The following is a 17,923-nucleotide window of genomic DNA, read 5'->3' on the forward strand; positions in this document are numbered from 1 at the left end:
TTTGGCAAAGTAACAGATTTAGGGGAAAAGACAATAGTACAATAGCCCTGCCAAAAGTCATTCATGTGCATTGTATTCATAAGACAACTTTATTATTTATGTGCATTGAGATATATTATCCACAGGAGTAGGTTAGGGCAACTTGGACATGTTTTTGTGCACATATGTACACAGATTTGAAACCATAAAACTGTAAGTCATGAATTAATAGTGACGAAAAATTGTAAGTCAAAAGATTTTCCTTCATCTATATTTTACACATGAAAATTCTCGAGAAAGCACGCAACGATATTTAATTTTTCCTTACATATGTATGGTATCGGGGTAGCAAACGGGCGGGCCGGATCGGATATGAGTACGTAAAAAAAGAGTAATGCAAAATGAATAAATTATCTGACCCAATCATATTTAATATAGATAGAAAATGAGTTAATCGGCGAATAATATGGAGATTTGTATTATATGTGGCTTCTTGAATATGATAACTTTGGGAGAATTCCTAGTCTCCCAAGCTTGAAGAACCCCTAATTTGAGTCTTTGTAAATATAAAAGTTAAACCCATTGATTAACTATTTTTAAGTGGATAATAAGGATCTTATCAATATTTGACCCATTTTAAAAAAATTCATTATCCAACCTATTTTTTAATGAAAAAAATATGAATAGATAACTATTTTTTTTTTTATCTATTTCACCACCACTAGTATGGTATAGCTTCTTGGTTGACCGTCTTTGGGACTTTTGTCTTGTCTTCAAAGTACGTATGGCGGACTAGTTTGTTTTACGTAAACAAAAACAACAAACTTAGTGAAGTCTAGAAATGATAATGTCTACGCAATCTTATACCTACCTTTTACAGACAGAAAAGCAATTTTCGATAAATCGTTCTACTTAAAAAAATATGGCAAAAATATTTACCACTACAACATTTACGAAACAGTAACCAACAGCTAAGCTTAAATGATTCATGAGAAATAGAGTAAATAAATTTTCCGAACAGCAAACCTTTTTCTAGTGGTCGAATATTTACATAAATTATTGGTCAAATAAAAAACAATTAAAGGGAAGGCGCAAGTAAAACTAGGAGAAAGAAACTGCCAGGAAAATAGCAAATTAAACTAAAAGTTCACACCAAGAAAAAGAAAATGAAACAAAAGCTGACGGAGATTCTCATATTTTTAGGAAATATGTTTCGTTGATCGCAATTCGCAAGTAGACTAGGTGTTTACGACAGGAATCGTTAGCCAGCTAGACTTTGACAGTTGTTTTGGAAAAAAACATTGTTTTACAGTTTTTGATAATCCGTTGAATTTATATTTTGATTTGATTATATTAGGTTGAACATTTGAAAAGGAAGGAAATTAATTATAACGATTTACTAAGTTAACATGCATTATATACTAACAATACATAAAACTGTAGAAGTATTTAAAAGTGAGTAACAAATAAAATAATTCCAAATTTGGAAGAAACGCAGTATAAGGTGAAAAGTATGGTAGAATGGCAGAGAAAGTAGGAGAAGAATAAGGGTATACAGATGAAACCGACAAATCGCACCAACTCAATAAATCGAAATCTGAAACAACCTGATCTATGTATACCCTAGCTAAGACATGCCATGCAATTTTGGATCTTTGTATACCCTAGCTAAAACATTGTTTTACATTTTTTGATAATCCGTTGAATTTATATTTTGATTATATTAGGTTGAACATTTGAAAAAGAAGGAAATTAATTATAACGATTTACTAAGTTAACATGCATTATATAGCTAAGACATGCCATGCAAATAGTTGGCGAATGTATACTATTCGGGGTATTATCACTTTTAGCCCGCGTAAGAAACTATTTATATTCGGTAGTCAAAAAAGTGTATAAAATTTGTATAATTTTTATATATAACATACGGAATGTATATATATACAAAAAATATAAATTTTTTCGGCTATTATTTATTTTCCCTATACTCTATGTATAATCAATATATAATACTTTCAATTTATGTGAACCTATTTGATTGAGTACTGAGTTTAAGAAAAAAAAGAATACTTTTGAACTTGCAGTATTAAATAAAGAACATATATTTTGTATGATTATAAATTATTGTATAAAGGTAAATTGTTTCCAAATATGAAAATAGGTCATTCTTTTTACTACGGACTAAAAAGTAAATAGGTTCACATAAAAAACGGAGGGAGTATATATACAACTATGTATAATAAGTGTATAATCTATTTATATCGGCTAGAAAAAATAAATAGAAATAGTGAAACTGGATGGCTATTTGTATAAAGATCCCGATTTGGTTCTCATTGTTAGTAACTCTGCATCAGGCAATGGTAATGACCATAGAAATGAAATCAGGTAGCTACTCTAAAGGGTTGCTATTTAGAAATTAGCTAGCGCGTGATGAATTTCAAATTTTCAGTTTAATTTTTTAGGACAAAAAATGTCCTGAGTTGTCCTGAAGTTAAGATTTTTAGTTTAAATTTCATGATAAAATAAGTAATGGTCAATCCCTAAATAATATATCTGAGAATGGCTATATGTGTCTTGCCCCGTAATGACCCGCCATACAAATTATATTCCTTTCTTACATTAAGAGGAAAAGCTAAAATCTTGCTAAAGGAAAAAATATATAGCCAGCAAAATTTCCAGATGTTGACTGATTCTCACTCATTCATGTTCATACAAGATTGATGATTGCAAGATTTGCCTATTACTCTTGAATTCAGCTACGTTGCAGTAACAACTTGTTTGGATGGTCGTTACCCATTGTATCGTATTGCATTGTTATTCCAAAATAATATTTGTTTTGATTGTTTCATTAAAATTGGTTGTATTGTATTGTTAAATCCATTGTTCCGGAACAATGAAAAGTCCCATTTTTTTAAACAACCGATTTGATGTGGTGGGATTGTTTCCTAATTTTCTTTCAAATTATGCCCTAACTTATTACTCCATAATTCTATTTTACCTTTTACCTTTTTTTTTTTTAACTCCAAATCTCCAATATAACATACTTTGTCTTCATCCTTTTTTCCAAATCTCCAACCTATAACATACTTTCATAAAAGGTATATGTTTTGCCTTCTTTTTGTTTTGTTTTTTCTCCTAATGTGATTTTAACTCCAATTATTTGTTCCTGTGTTTTGCCAATTCTCGTTCCTTTCTTTATAAGACATATTTGATGATAAATTAGTAGAAAAGGGTTTTCTTATATTATTTTTATGCGTAATTTTTGATAAATTTAATATTTAAATAATAGAGGGTATTTTAGTAAACTTAACAGTTACAGTACAGTACGATATAGTCAAATCAAACAACAAAATGTTATTTAACAATAGTGAACAGTACAATCTATTCAAATATTGTATTCATATAACGATGCAATACAATACAATACAATACAATACATTATAAAACGATGAGTAACAACCATTCAAACAAGCTGTAAATTAACAGCTTTATTTATGTATATTCCTTTTCCGGACCCCGCGCGTAGCGGGAGATTAGTGCGCACTTTTATTTATGTATAGGCTGCCAAACAGAGAGTGCATACATTATTCTTCCTTTCCAACCCTGCAACATCCAATTACTATCTTCATCCACTAGAAAATCCCTGTGATAAAACATTCTCACCTTGGCCTTAACTTCCTTGACAATGTCTTGATTCAACGGAAGTTGCCTGAACCCCGCTATCTGATTCCTCACTGACCATTGCTTGTAACTCTCCGGCCTCTCAACTCTCTCCGTCCCTTCACAAGCTATAACGTTCCTTATATCTCTTCCGAATACTTCTTGCTCGAATATCATCCTCCCTTCATCTTCTCGTGTCATTGTAGCTTCGAACATGTCAAACTGAGACGAGAAATGAAATAAAGCTTCTCGAAATCTTGTAGTGAAGAAAGAGGCATTGTACATAGCGTTCACGATCCCATGAACGAACCAGTGTGGATTTATTTCCTTGATCAATTTTAGAACAGCATTTCTCGGACTGTTGCTGCCATGTGATAATACTGTTTCATCGGGTACATTCTTTAGCCTGTACAAACAATTGACAACCACAGTTTCATCTTGTTCAATAATCAGATCTTCTAGTTTAATATCATCCCATTTCTTTGCTATTGCTTTATATTCAAATGGAACACCAAATCTCTTGCAATAATTCTCCAATCGACGTCCTGTCTCCTCGACTCTCTCAGCTGGTCGAAAACCTGGTTGAGGGAAATCAATTCCTGTAATCTTAAGCTTTGGAGGTCCACCTGGCCTAAGGGAAATTCCATGTATTATACAAGGCCATTGAAATCCATATAGTATCCCAAAATCTATTATGTGAATCTTTGGAGCTTCATTGGTTAATTTTGCGATAGACTTGTTAGCAAATATGTTTGACATTCTCTTGAATGGACAAGCTGTGATGTATACCTGAAATGCTTTTAAGAAATCTGCAGCTGATAATATTGATTTCTTAGGAGTAGTAATTGTGTCTCCACCACCACCAGCAAACCGAGCTTCGAGGGCATTGGCAAAGCAATAGGCCAATCTAGCAGTAGGATCGCCAAAGGGAGAAGAGTGTTGCCTGATTTTGCTGAGAACTTCCACAAAAGTCTTGCTGTTATAGCTAGCTACTGCTTCCGCGCATCGTGTTAGGAGACTGGTAAGATCTACTACTTCATTAGTCTTTACACCTTTTTTGCTTCCACGTGGCCTTCCTCTTTTAGACTGCTTTATATGACGGCTTTTTTGCTTGTCCCATGCTACATTTTCTGATGATGATCTTGATCCGTCGTCACACGAATCCTCAACATAAAATGCAGGATTCATATCTGGACAAAGAAGTGCCTTATCGTAGTACTCCTCATGAGTTTGCTCTTCTGTTTCCTCTGTACCATTACTCGCAAACTGCTTGCTATTTGGCCCGTTTGATGATTCGCCACATTCCTCTCGATTGTGCTTCTTTTTCCCCTCTGACTTTGATGTCCCCCCTTGATTGTTAGTATTTGGGGAGTTTACACCATAATAGATATTCCTATGATCACCATTAGCAGCAGCAGCAGCTTGACAATTATTGTTCAAAGGAGTGTTTCCACGTATTCCAGTATTTGAAGCATTGAAATCAGAAATCAAGTTGGGCTGATCAAGAAAGTGATTGAAGTTGTCGTCTTGCAGACAATGAGTAGTACTAATAAAAGCATGATTAACTGGAAAATCAGTACTAGAACAGTGTTCGACGATTGTTGGATCGTTGTTGTTGTTGTCAGTGAGGGCATCATAAAAAGATTTCTCAGCAGCCTGAAGAGCAACGCAATCTTGAAACATGCAAGGTCTACTTTCTAAATCATCATCTTCTTCCAAAAGCATCTGTTGTATATACTTAAACACTCCATCAAAGTAGTCGCTTTCGACTACTGTTTGATCACAACCACCACCACCCTCAACAACAACGTTATCATTATTTGATGATGTTCCGCAACTCGATGAAAAGAACACAACATCATGATGATCAGCACTGCTAAATTCATTGCCAAGATTAGTACTGGTCATAGCGAAACGATGACAAAGTTCGAGTCCATCTGATGATCTATGATCAACTGATGGAAAATAGGTATTAGTATTCATTATAGAAAAGGCTTTTTTATGAGCTAACTTATTCACAGACAGCTAAATATAAACTTGAAGTGGACGAAAACGTACAAAGTTGGAGTTATACATGGGAAATGGTAGAGAGATCTAGATCAGAATGAAGAAAAACTACAACTTAAGCTATTGTCTATATGTACACAAGCTAACCTTAGAAAACTGGGAAATTTTGGAATACAGAAAATTAACAGGAGCCGAAATGAGAAGGAAATGAAAGGTGATAGAGAAACCGACTATAGTAAAATACTATTTATAGAATTATAGAAGAGATGGGATAATGATATATATAGTTTTGGTGATATATTATATTTCAGGGGACAAAAAGGGCTGGGAAGTAGGGACTCATCGGTGGGCAAAATATTGTAAATCTCGATATCAATAATTGTTGACACTCGATCTGGTTCCTCAACATGTGACTCTGTCACTATTTTGGACACAGCTAATGTTATCTAAATCCGAATGCAAACATTCTACGATGCTGCATCATTTGTCGGGTGTAACATGCAACGAATTAACTTTCAGCTCGCGGTCAAGATTTAGGGGTGTCAAATGGTGGGATTGGACTGAACTAGAACAGATGTAATGATTCAAACAATGAGTTATTGATCCGTCCAAACGTTACTTGACCTAAGATTGAAATTGAGTTAAAATGAGTTAAATAAGTCATACCCTAAACCCTCCAGCTCTAACATATCAAACAAATTTATCAATTTGGGCGACTTATGTAGCCTAAATCAGCTTAATTTTTAGATGGTCAGATTTGAGATGTGCCCAAATCGACCCCCATGAGAATATGTGTGTCCAACCCGGCCAAGTTTGGACGGTATGTATTTTCCTAGTTTAGTTTTGACACCCATAATCAAGTTATACACATAAACCTGTTTTATCTTTTTTGTGGAAGAAAATTCAATTGAACCCTCGCAAACTATGCAGTTCAGTCCGTGGTCACCATTTTTTTTTTGGAGGTAGAGGGGTCAGATTGTTTTACAAAAAGATAAGGCGTTAATGAGACACCCAAGGTAAATGGCAACCAAAATGAAATGACAAGGTTCAAACTATCAAAAGTAAATGACACCTTAAGTCAATCTCATCTCGGAATGAGAGTAAAATAAAGAATTTATTTTGAATTTGATGATGTTATAGCCCAAGAAACAAATCCGTGAGTCTCGTTGGACCTAAGCGGATAATAGTCTCATTTGTTTGGGCAACCAAATCCCAACCGTAATTCTTACAAGCCCAATGGTGGTAGGAGATTTTGAGACATAATTGTCGTTCTTCAACTTTTTTTAGCTAATAAATTCTACTTTAGCGGGAAAAAACAAGAAATAAAATTAATAATTGAGTAAAGTTGAGCGGGACAGGGGTTGATTAATAAAGTGCTCCTTTTTCACGATAGAAAAAACTAGGGGTTCGGTTCGGTCGGTTATTTTATAAAAATTGTACCATACCAATGTTTCGGTTATTCTATTATGTATAATCAAGATTAGACTTTTCGAAACTGTCTCAATCATGTTGATTTCTATTTGGTATCGGTACGGTTCGGTTAATTTTCGGTATTTTTTAAATATCATGTAAAAGTCACTAGTAAAAGTAGAATGTCATAACACACATACTTTTATAGGACTTAGCAAAACTCTCTAAACAATTTTACTGTTTAAATGGTGATGAACTAAGAAAACATGAAAGATGCCGAGAGTATAGATCCATCAACTACTATACAGCAATGTAAAAGAAACTAAACAAAGACAAAGAAAAGATAAATCATATGAGTAGAAAAATATTAATCAAGTTGGGACTCATGAATAAAGTTTATAGAAGATTAAATATTCAAAAAGATAAATCTAAATTATACGAAAAGTAACATATTCAATACATTATAGTTTGCTACTCATAACCGTTAGAATACTTTGTGTCTTACTAGTGAATATGTTATAAATAATTTAGTTTTGGTAGGAGTAGCATATTAGGTTTGAGAATTAGGATTTTGATTTTAATCACTTGTTGGCTTGTAACAATTTTCATAATTCCTACGCCCAAGGAAAAATTTAATTATTATTTTTAAACTTAACATATATATTTTTCACATGTAAATTTATTCGATACGGTTCGGTATTTTCTAGGTTTATTTTCATAAAATAAAAAATTTACCATAATTATCGGTACGGTTGTAGATTTATATAAAAACCTACGGTTTTATTAAAAGACACCTAAAAATCGATTCGGCTCGGTGCGGTCGATTTAGTCGATTTTTAAATATCCATTAACACCCTGAAAAAAAACAACCACAAAAATGTACCTAACCAGGTTAAATATTTATCATGTCGTTTAAATACAATACAAGAAGAAATAAGACACAAATCGGATATACTAATATGTGCCCCCCTCCTCCCTACACTTTCCTCAATTTGAGGCTTCTATCATGTGGTGTCACGGAAGCAGAAATTTGTAGGTGGTCCAGAAGTTCAGTGAAAAAGAATATATAAAAAAAAAAAAAAAAAAATCTCATGTTCGTATGGGAAAATCCGAGTTCATTTTGGTTATTACGATTTTCATTTTGATATACTAGGATCAAAAGTCAAACTCTTCGGTTGATTAGAAAGCCAAATTACCATTGTGCATCAAAAAAAGACATTTCAGATAGGTCGATCTTACAATGAAACTAGTCCAACAAGACTTTCTATAACATAAAAAGAAGAATGTTTTCTGTCAAACTTCAACGTTTTTAATCAAATACAATCATAATTATAAAATTTCTTCAACCCCTTAATTGATTAGGATCAGAAAGTTCAGCAAGACCTTGGTTTCAACACAATGGTGGAATGCTTCAAAATATGGAGACTGAACTGTCCACCTTTCTCTGTGGTGTCGAGCTTCGACTGGCCTGGAGGAGGCAACAGCTCAAAGTTCTGAACCAAACGTCCCAAAGTAATGCCAAGAATTGGCAATGCAAGTATAATTCCAGGGCAACTCCTCCTACCAACGCCAAACGGAAGATATCTGAAGTCATTGCCATTGGCCTCAACGTGCTTCTCCTCTTCGAAGAACCTCTCGGGTCTGAACTCTTCGGGTTTCTTCCAATGAGCCGGGTTGTTAGCTAGCCACCAAGCGTTAACCAAGATTTTGCTCTCTGCTGGAATATCAAACCCGCCAAGCTTTGCATCGTGAAGGTTCATGTGTGGGACTAATAGAGGAATTGCCATACGGAGACGAAGCGTCTCCTTGATCACAGCCTGAAGGTATGGAAGCTTGTGGGTGTCTGGTTCAGTCACTTGCACTCCTGGGCCAAGAACTGTGTCAATCTCGTCGCGGAGTTTCTTTTGGATGTGAGGGTGGTTGACTAACTCGGCGATACCCCACTCAATTGACCATAATGTGGTTTCTATAGCTGCTCATAGCAATAGGTAAGCATATTAGCTTAATCATCAAATTGTCAAGAAGCCTATGAAGCAAGCATAAACTCCAAAACAAAGGTAGGATAAGAGACTATTAAAGTTTAACTCACCAAAAAGGCGATGCAACGAAACTACATTGAACCGAGGGTCTATCGAAAACAGACTCTCTGCCTTTTTAAAGGTAGGGGTAAGGTCTGCGTACACACTACCCTGCCTTGCCAAGACCCAGAATACACTGGATATTTTGCTGTTGTTAATGTGAGCAACTAGCTATTCTACTTGGATGTCACCATAATTGCTTATTTGGGACAAAACAATGATAATATGGATCTTTTTCTACATTACTCCTTTATCATGATCATAATTAGCATGAGTTGGTTTAAGCCATTACTAATGGAAAGTTAGGTGCTTTACAATGTGCACTCACGGATACTGCTCTACCCAAAACTCATGAAGATATTGGTAGGTGGTACCACCAACCGGTCCATCGCATGTGATATCAAACTATAAATCATTAGAAAGCCCATTTTGGTTATAAAAACAAATGTTCTTGAGACCCGATTTGGAAGTTCTCAAGTCCCACTTTTGAGAAAAAAACAGAGTATTAGAACAGGGAAATACATTCACTTATAAATTACACTTATTATGACTAGAGGATCGTTAAAGATCACGTGACATCCAATTAAAAATGCTGTTATTCGGAATGAACTCACAAGCATATAAACCAGGTACTCTTAAAAGTTCTTTTCCACCTTTTAACTAGGAGATGCACATACTACAAATGATACTAACCAAACTAGAAAAAATTATATTCCGTGAATTTAAATTGGTTTTTTTGAAACGTACCAGCAACATTGATGTTTTCAACAATGTAAAGAACGTTGTCCTCATTGATCTCCCCCTTCTGTTGAGCCTCAAGAATATGATCAATCGCACATTTCAGAGCATTGCTGTCCAAGCTCTTGGTATTTGAAAGCTTCCTGAGTAAGCAATAAAAATGTTACAAAAGCTAAACTCAAGGTCCATTTCAATGAGTACTCAACCACAATCAAAAGCTACCTAATAGTAGCTCTGAGCACTTCAATTAGTACTCAACCACACAACAACAACAACAACAACAACAAGAACCCAGTATAATCACACTAGTGGGGTCTGGGGAGAGTAATGTGTACGCATACCTTACCCCTACCTTAGGGTAGAGAGGTTGTTTCCGATAGATTCTCGGCTTCCTCCCTCAAAGAACTCCCCCACCTTGCTCTTGGGGTGACTCGAACTCGCAACCTCTTGGTTGGAAGTGGAGGGTGCTTACCACTAGAGCAACCCACTCTAGTCATATGGTAAAGGGAAATTAAATACACTAATTAAACTAGGGTAAAGGGAAATTAAACTCACAACCTCTTGGTTGAGAAATTCTGACTCTTACCATATGGTAAAGGGAAACTAAATACACTAATTACTACCTTACTTCTATATAATTTGTCTTTCCTAGCTTTGCAGGCCCTTTAAGGTGACGTTTAATTGCCTTGATCATAAGAATATTTCATTAATCTACCGTTTATCTCTCTTTAAAAATCTCACTATAGTTATTACTCCCGCTAATTGATAGATCTGAAAAAAAAAGTAATAAATGAATTTCATTCTCCTAAAACGCCAAATATTTGAAACAAATTTAGTTTGCCAAAACTACGCATATTTAGACCAGAGGAAGAACTTCCTCTAAACCTTTTTATTTGTGGTTTTAATCAAACAAATTTGGTTCAAAAAACTTGTCAGCTTTAGGAAAGCCAGCAGACATTAATTATTTTTTCCAAATTCATCCTTACTCAAAGATTTAGCATACCTTTTAAAAAAAACATTTAATAATCTTATTCATAAATTTATTTGGCTAAACTACTCTTTATTTTTCTTTAAAATAACACTTCACCAATTAAAACAAGGAGAGAAGATGGTTAAAAAAAAAAAAAGTAATTCTTATATTTTATAAAACATCAAATATTTGAAGCAATTCAGTTCGCCAAAACAAATAAAATAGTTAGACTAGAGGAACTACTCCCTCCAATCCTTTTTATTGTTGATTTAACCAAACAAATTTGGTCCAAATAACCTACTTATTAGATTTAGAAAATCAGAAGACATTAATTATTTTTCCCAAATTCATCCTTGTGCCAGATTAAGTCAAATACCCTTCTTAGTTAATGCTATTGAATGATTTTCGATCCAAAACTTTAAGGGACAATAAAACAAATCAGAGGCAGTAATATTCTGGAAACCCAACTGCAGCAGAACTCAAAGCAATTAAGAATTTTCACTACAATCAAGAATGGAATTGTGTGATTCCCAAAATCCCAAAGATTTTTACCAGCAAACAGACCTTTTTTATCATGTGTAAAACCAAATGATAAAGGGACTGTCACACAAATAAACGGCCAGATTCTTTGTTTATTTTTTCCAGTAGTTATACATAGATTATACATTAAATATACACAGTTATACACATATTATACATGAATTATACAAATACTATGTATTCGCCAGCTATTTTTAATTCTAAAAATTAGATGTGCAGCTATTTATTCTAAGGAGAATGCATAAAGATTAGAACTTAGACTGTAAAACTGAGGAAAATTGACAAATTAAGCAAAAAGGAGAAAAAGTGAACTTACTTTCTTTCATCAACAAAGTAATCTTTGAAAAGCTGCAGCCTCTTCTCCTTAACTTCTTTACAGATCTTCAAATAACCTCTCAAAAAAGGCCTCAAAATGGGAATAAAATCACCATAATTATACTCAAAACTCTGAGCCAATCTACTCCTTTCACCATTCAAAGCCTTAAGCTTAACAAACAAAGGATCATCTTCACTCTCAAATCTCCTATCAAACATAATCCTAAACATATTATTATACATCATCAATTGTAATCTCCTCCTTAATACAATCCCATTAGTAGCAGATTCAGGATTTTTCTTCACATCCTCAATTACACTTGCCACTTCAAACTCCCACCCCCCTCTATATTGCTGCACAACTTTATTAGTAAAAAATGGTACAGTCATAATTCTCCTCATTTTTCTCCAGTGTTCACCATATACAGTAAAAACCATATCTTGACCTTTTCCAGTAAAAATATCAAATACAACATTTCTTGTTCTTGAACCAAATTCAACACCTTGTGTGTGTAAAACTTCTTTAGCTAATTCAGGAGATGACACAACAACTAAATTACGCTGGCCCATTCTTAACAAGAAAAGATCACCAAATTTTTTGGCAAAATCAGTAAGATTTCTGTGGTTTAAATCATCACCAACTTGAAGCCAATTACCAAAAACTGGTACTGGGATTGGTCCTGGGGGAAGCTTAAAACGCTTTGAACGAAGTCTAGAGACAATTATAGCGATTAAAATGGCAAAGAAGAGACCAATTAAGGTCTTCTCTAGTAAGAGAAGATCCATTTTTGGGGACAAGGGAAATTAGCTCTTTTTTGGGGAGAAAGAGGTGTTTTTGGTACGGTTGTCAGAGAGTGTGAAGTGTGTAGGATTTATATAGCGAAAAGAAATAAAAGGGAGTTAGGTGGAGAGATAACGGCGTTAAGTTTAACGGTGAGTTGAAATGGTAGATGGGGTTAGGTGGAGAAAAAGAGAGATGATGGGGTTTGGTGAGCTCGTGAAGAACTTACTCGAAGCATAGACCAATAATTCAATAGTATTAATTAATTTGATTTTTAAGCCAAGATTCATTACTTAAAATTGTGTAAGCTTTTGGGTATTACTTTACAACTCTTCGTTTGTTCCGAAATTTTTTGATTGCTATAGTGAAGTGCTGTTATAGAAAAGTAGAGGACATATATTATAACATAATATATATTCAATTCCGAAAATAACTCGACTTTTATATTGAATGATTATTGTATAGGATTGTTGTTATAGAGAGATTTAACTGTATACGATATTTGACTATTTTTCTTAAAATTTTGTTATCATGAACACAACATGTTATTTATACAAGAGTGTCACTAAGATGGGAAAATCAAATTTAAAGAGTTATTACATATAAAAATACTCAATAAAATTTAAACGGATAAAAATGGGATCTTTATATCGTATTCAATATTTAACTACTCCATTATTCTTAAAATTTGTAATCATGAACACGACATATCATCTCTAGCAGAGTGTCATTAAAATAGGAATATTAAATATAAAGAGTTATTATAAAATATAAAAATATTTAATCTTTTTAAAATGGATAAAAATGAGATCTTTATATAAATAAACGACTGAATTTACTGTTTACTTATTTTAGTTCGTATACTAAATTATACACGATTATATATATATATATATATATATATCAGCTATTTTTATTTAAATAGTTAAATAAACTATTATTTAAGTTTATTCTTCTTAAAGAAAGTGCCATAGTATTACCTAAAATGTAGACAATATTTTCTGCACGTGTTGTTGGAGTTTCTCCACTTAGCACAAGATGTGTATGCAGCTTTTGTTCTAAGAATTTAGAAGGGCCATAAGAAATTTTTCAGTTTCTCTCGAAATATGTTCAATTTTTTCTTTTGTAATAAGTGTTTATCCATAAATATTTCAAATTTTATTTGAAATTGAATTTTAAAAAAAAATTAAAAATTTCAAAAATTTTAAAAAGTTATTTTTTAAAATTTTTTCTTTAAATCACTCAAAAAAAATTAAAAAGCAGCTCCAAATAGTATCCATATCCAAATACAATTCTAATTTTTAAATATCGTTTTCAGTTAATTTTTTTTATTACTTTTTTCGGAATTTTAAAATTCTTATTTCCAAACGCCTAGTTAGAAAGACATTTCTTGGCCAAATGCGAGAGTACAGAGAAGGTGTCCAAATTCTCCATCTCTTTGTCTTTGGATGTGCGTTTGACAAACAAGAGAGAGACGCATGGTCGTACATAATTAAATTTGTTAATTATGTACATATTACAAAATCATTAATGGGTAATTAAGAGGGTATAGTAGGATTTTCTTTCTTTTAATTTAAGTATCAATCTTTGAAATTTATTAATTCGACTATTTAAAGGGAAAGGCTCTCTATCATAACGGTTTGCTTATAGTACGAGACGAGATATAGGACGAGGTCATATGACATCAAAATGACCCTTTAGTTGCATTAATAATTGGATTACTTGAATTAAGTTAATCCTCTTTCAAATCAGCAGGTGGAGGTCACGTCATTTTTGGTAAGATTTACCCAATCCGATAAAAACAAATTTGAGATTATTAAAAAAAAAATATGAGCCAAAAGGTCAAATTTTGAAGAACTGATCTGAAACAAATAATTTAATCCCTTTTTAATATTACCATGAACAGATGAGTAGATGACATTGTAAATTTACAATTTCTTATTCTTTTGACGTAGTCCAAGTACTGTACTATAATCAGTTACTTAGTATATAGTAATTGACATTTTAGTGATTTGGCGTTGGATTCCTGATATGATAGTTTAGTAATGGTTTTAATTTACCTAATTATATTTTCAAACAAAAGAATCAACCAACTAATTAGTTACTTAAATAAACTTGCTATCTGTAGCCTAGTTGGTGAGGTTTATAACTCCAATAATTGATTAGTAGACTAGTTAATCAATTACCATATGATTTAGGTGATAATCATTTTTATATGGATTTTGACTTGAACATTTCAAACAAGTAAACTGTAACCAATAAATTGTTAGAAGTCTATGTCAGGCACGTACGTAATTAAATATTTATCCAAATATAACAATTTGATCATATAAATCGTGCCAAACATTATTACATTGATCGAATTCATCTACGTCACCTTGTCATACTCCGAAAACTGTGTGCCTCTATATTTTGCAAAAACTTTTGTTTGGAAAAACATTTTGAAAAATAATGTTTGGAAATAGTTATCTGCTTGATTAGTTTTTATCAATTATAACAATTATTTTGAAATGGAACAAGATAGAATGAATATCATAAAAATGGAAAAAACTCGAGAAATATTTTGCTCTTTAACAATTGGTTAATGACTCAATGGAGATATACATTTGTCACGACCCCATTTTCCCTCCATAGGATGTCGTGATGACACATAATCTCTAATATTAAGTAAGCCTAACATACGTGCGAAATATGACTGAAATAATAAATAAACTCTCAATTACCCAACAATAATCAGAAAAGAAACTTCGCCACTCAGTACAACAAACTTCCCAAAATCTTGTGATAACAAGTCACAAGCTCTACAAACAGTTAAGTATCTAATAAAAGGGAAAGAAAATAAAATAGACTAGATAGAGGGTGACTCCGAGGCCTACGGACGCCGATAAGTATACCTTGAAATCTCCAAAGCTGAGCTCGTCTCACTGGTGCCTGGACCGGTAGGAGGTACCTGGATATGCACAAGAAACGTAGCATGAGTACACCACAACGGTTAAATAATGAATGGGGAATAGAGGAAACAATTATGGTAAGACAAGTAAAGCATGTGAAGATAGACTAAAGATGATGAATATAACATATTATGGTAACTCAATTAAAGGCATGAAGAGAAGCTACATAGCTAGAACCGGTAAATAGCCACATTTAACCTGTGTACGTACTCGTCACCTCGCGTACACGGCTTTCACATACCACAATTAACACAAAATAATACCAATCCTAAGGGGTAATTCCCCCACACAAGGTTAGGCAAGATACTTACCTCAAAACACGATAACTCAATCCACTAGTAAGATTTTTCCTCGATTATCCAACTTAGAACAGCTCGAATCTAGCCAAAAATGCTTCATACCATAAATATAATCTATAGGAAGCTATTCCGAATAATAAAGTTACGAGCTTTAAAGAGAAATAAAAAGTCAACTCAAAAAGTCAATCTCGGGCCCGCACCTCGAAACCTAACCAAAATTATAAAATTCGAACACCCATTCAATAACAAGTCCAGCCATACAAGAATTACTCAAATCCGACTTCAAATCGCCTTTCAAATCCCCAAAATTTAGTCTAAGAAGTTTTCACAATTTTTTCCCAAATTTCCAACTCAATCGCTAATAAAATGATGAAAATAACAATGAAATCCTATAATATAACCAAAATCGAGTTAGAATCTCTTATCCCGATAAATTTCTTAAAACACTCTCGAAAAATCACCACAAACCGAGCTCTCTAGGTCCAAAAATGAATAATGAAATCAAACCCTCGAACTTAGCTCTTTTCTGCCTAGTCAATTCGCATATGCGAACACACAGCCGCATCTGCGGAATTTCCTTAGCAGGTGCGGTTCTCACTAAGGTCCTGAGATACCACTTCTGTAGACAACGCAAGCGCACCTGCGCCCACGCTTCTGTGATCACTAGCTCACTTCTGCGAGCCCGCATCTGCGGAGCTTCGACCGCACCTGCGGTCTTTCCCCTGCATACTCAAATCCGCTCATGTGATGCTTCTCTCTGCACCAGCGAGTCCCCGCTTCTGCGGAACATGGACCGCACCTGCGGTCCCAACTGGGCATGGCAAATTCCTCTTCTGTGGCACAAATGCCGCTCCTGCGACCCAAAATGCACGTGCGATTGCACCAGTCACAACAATCTTCAAAAATCACACAAGTCCAAACTTATTCCGGATTCAATCCGAATCATACCAGGGCTCAGGGGACCCCATCCAAATATAACAATAAGTTCCAAAACACATAACGGACCTACTCGAGACCAAAAATCACATAAAACAATATTGATTCAACGAATCGCAACCCAATTCAAGCCTATTGAAATTATGAACTTCCGATTTCCAAACCTAACGCCGAATCATACCAAATCAACTCCGATTGAACTCAAATTTTGCACACAAGTCAGGAATGACATGACAGACCTACTCTAACTTCTGGAATCGAAATCCGACCCCAATATCAATAATGCCAACTCCCGGTCAAACTTCTCAACCTTCCAAACCTTTAACTTTCGTACTTTCGCCAATTCAAACTGAAATGACCTACGGACCTCCAAATCAACATCCGGACATGCTCCTAAATCCAAAATTACCATACGGTGCTATTGAAATAGTTAAAACTCAATTCTAAAGTCGTTTACAAAAAAGTCAAACAACGTCAACTCTTTCAACTTAAGCCTCCGACTTAGAGACTATGTGTCCCATTTCATTCCGAAACTCACCCGAAACCAAAATCAAATATCCCGGCGAATCACATAATCATAATATAACATAACAAAGGCAATAAATAGGGGGTCGAAACTAAAATACTCAAAATGACCGGCTGGGTTATTATAACCTTGATATGTATGTTCCCAAGAGAACAACTTAAAGCTAAAAATGGCGCAGTTTTTATGTTTGGAATTTTTTTCCCTTTCTCGAAAAAATATTTTCAAATCAATGTTTGGTTATCACATTGGACTAAATTTTTGATTTTTTCTTTTTTTTTTGAAAATAAGTTTTATGTGAAATTTATTTTCTCTCACAAAACTACACTATTTTTTAAGTGAAATACATGTCCAAACATAATTTCAAATAAAATATCAGTTTAACTTAACTTCAAATATTATTTTTTTCTAAAATCATAATTTCTATGTCTAGGTGCCTACTTAATCATTTGGTATTTGAAATTTACAATGTCAATTAATCCAAATTCGCTCTGAGTTGTGCACTAAAGAATGTTAAATTTACTAACTAATTATCCTCTTGGATCATTACATGATGCAGCACAAGAACTCATCATATAATACTTATAGGTGTAATGGCTTCTGGACCACTTAAACTTGTAGGGCTTTTAAAAATTGATACATGAACTTTAAACTTTCTCATTTGAACACTCATACTCATGATTTCCTTAACTAATAAACACATCTGACCCTTGAGCCTACGCGCGTGTATTACACA

General features: G+C 33.8%; 2 protein-coding genes across 2 annotated transcripts; both read right to left on the reverse strand.

Moving 5' to 3' along the window:
- Positions 1 to 3,313: 3,313 nt before the first annotated feature.
- On the reverse strand, positions 3,314 to 5,622 carry LOC104101352 (scarecrow-like protein 30). The gene has a single exon (XM_009608793.4). It carries the CDS (start codon positions 5,620 to 5,622, stop codon positions 3,526 to 3,528), a length of 2,097 nt encoding a protein of 698 aa, XP_009607088.1. The 3' UTR covers positions 3,314 to 3,525.
- Positions 5,623 to 8,231: 2,609 nt separating this feature from the next.
- On the reverse strand, positions 8,232 to 12,555 carry LOC104101351 (trans-cinnamate 4-monooxygenase C4H2). The gene is made up of 3 exons (XM_009608792.4): positions 11,699 to 12,555; positions 9,882 to 10,015; positions 8,232 to 9,028 (listed from the first exon to the last, which is right to left on the reverse strand). The coding sequence occupies exons 1-3, from the start codon at positions 12,481 to 12,483 to the stop codon at positions 8,430 to 8,432; spliced, it is 1,518 nt and encodes a 505-aa protein (XP_009607087.1). The 5' UTR covers positions 12,484 to 12,555; the 3' UTR covers positions 8,232 to 8,429.
- Between the last annotated feature and the right edge of the window lie 5,368 nt (positions 12,556 to 17,923).

This window comes from Nicotiana tomentosiformis, chromosome 6 (assembly GCF_000390325.3).
Source record: "Nicotiana tomentosiformis chromosome 6, ASM39032v3, whole genome shotgun sequence".
NCBI lineage: Eukaryota > Viridiplantae > Streptophyta > Magnoliopsida > Solanales > Solanaceae > Nicotiana > Nicotiana tomentosiformis.

Coding starts and splice junctions, on each gene's coding strand:
- LOC104101352 (XM_009608793.4), bottom strand. CDS start 5,622: ATGAATACTAATACCTATTTTCCATCAGTTGATCATAGATCATCAGAT.
- LOC104101351 (XM_009608792.4), bottom strand. CDS start 12,483: ATGGATCTTCTCTTACTAGAGAAGACCTTAATTGGTCTCTTCTTTGCC. Junction 10,016..11,698: donor TACTTTGTTGATGAAAGAAA/GTAAGTTCACTT, acceptor TTGCTTACTCAG/GAAGCTTTCAAATACCAAGA. Junction 9,029..9,881: donor TGAAAACATCAATGTTGCTG/GTACGTTTCAAA, acceptor TGCTATGAGCAG/CTATAGAAACCACATTATGG.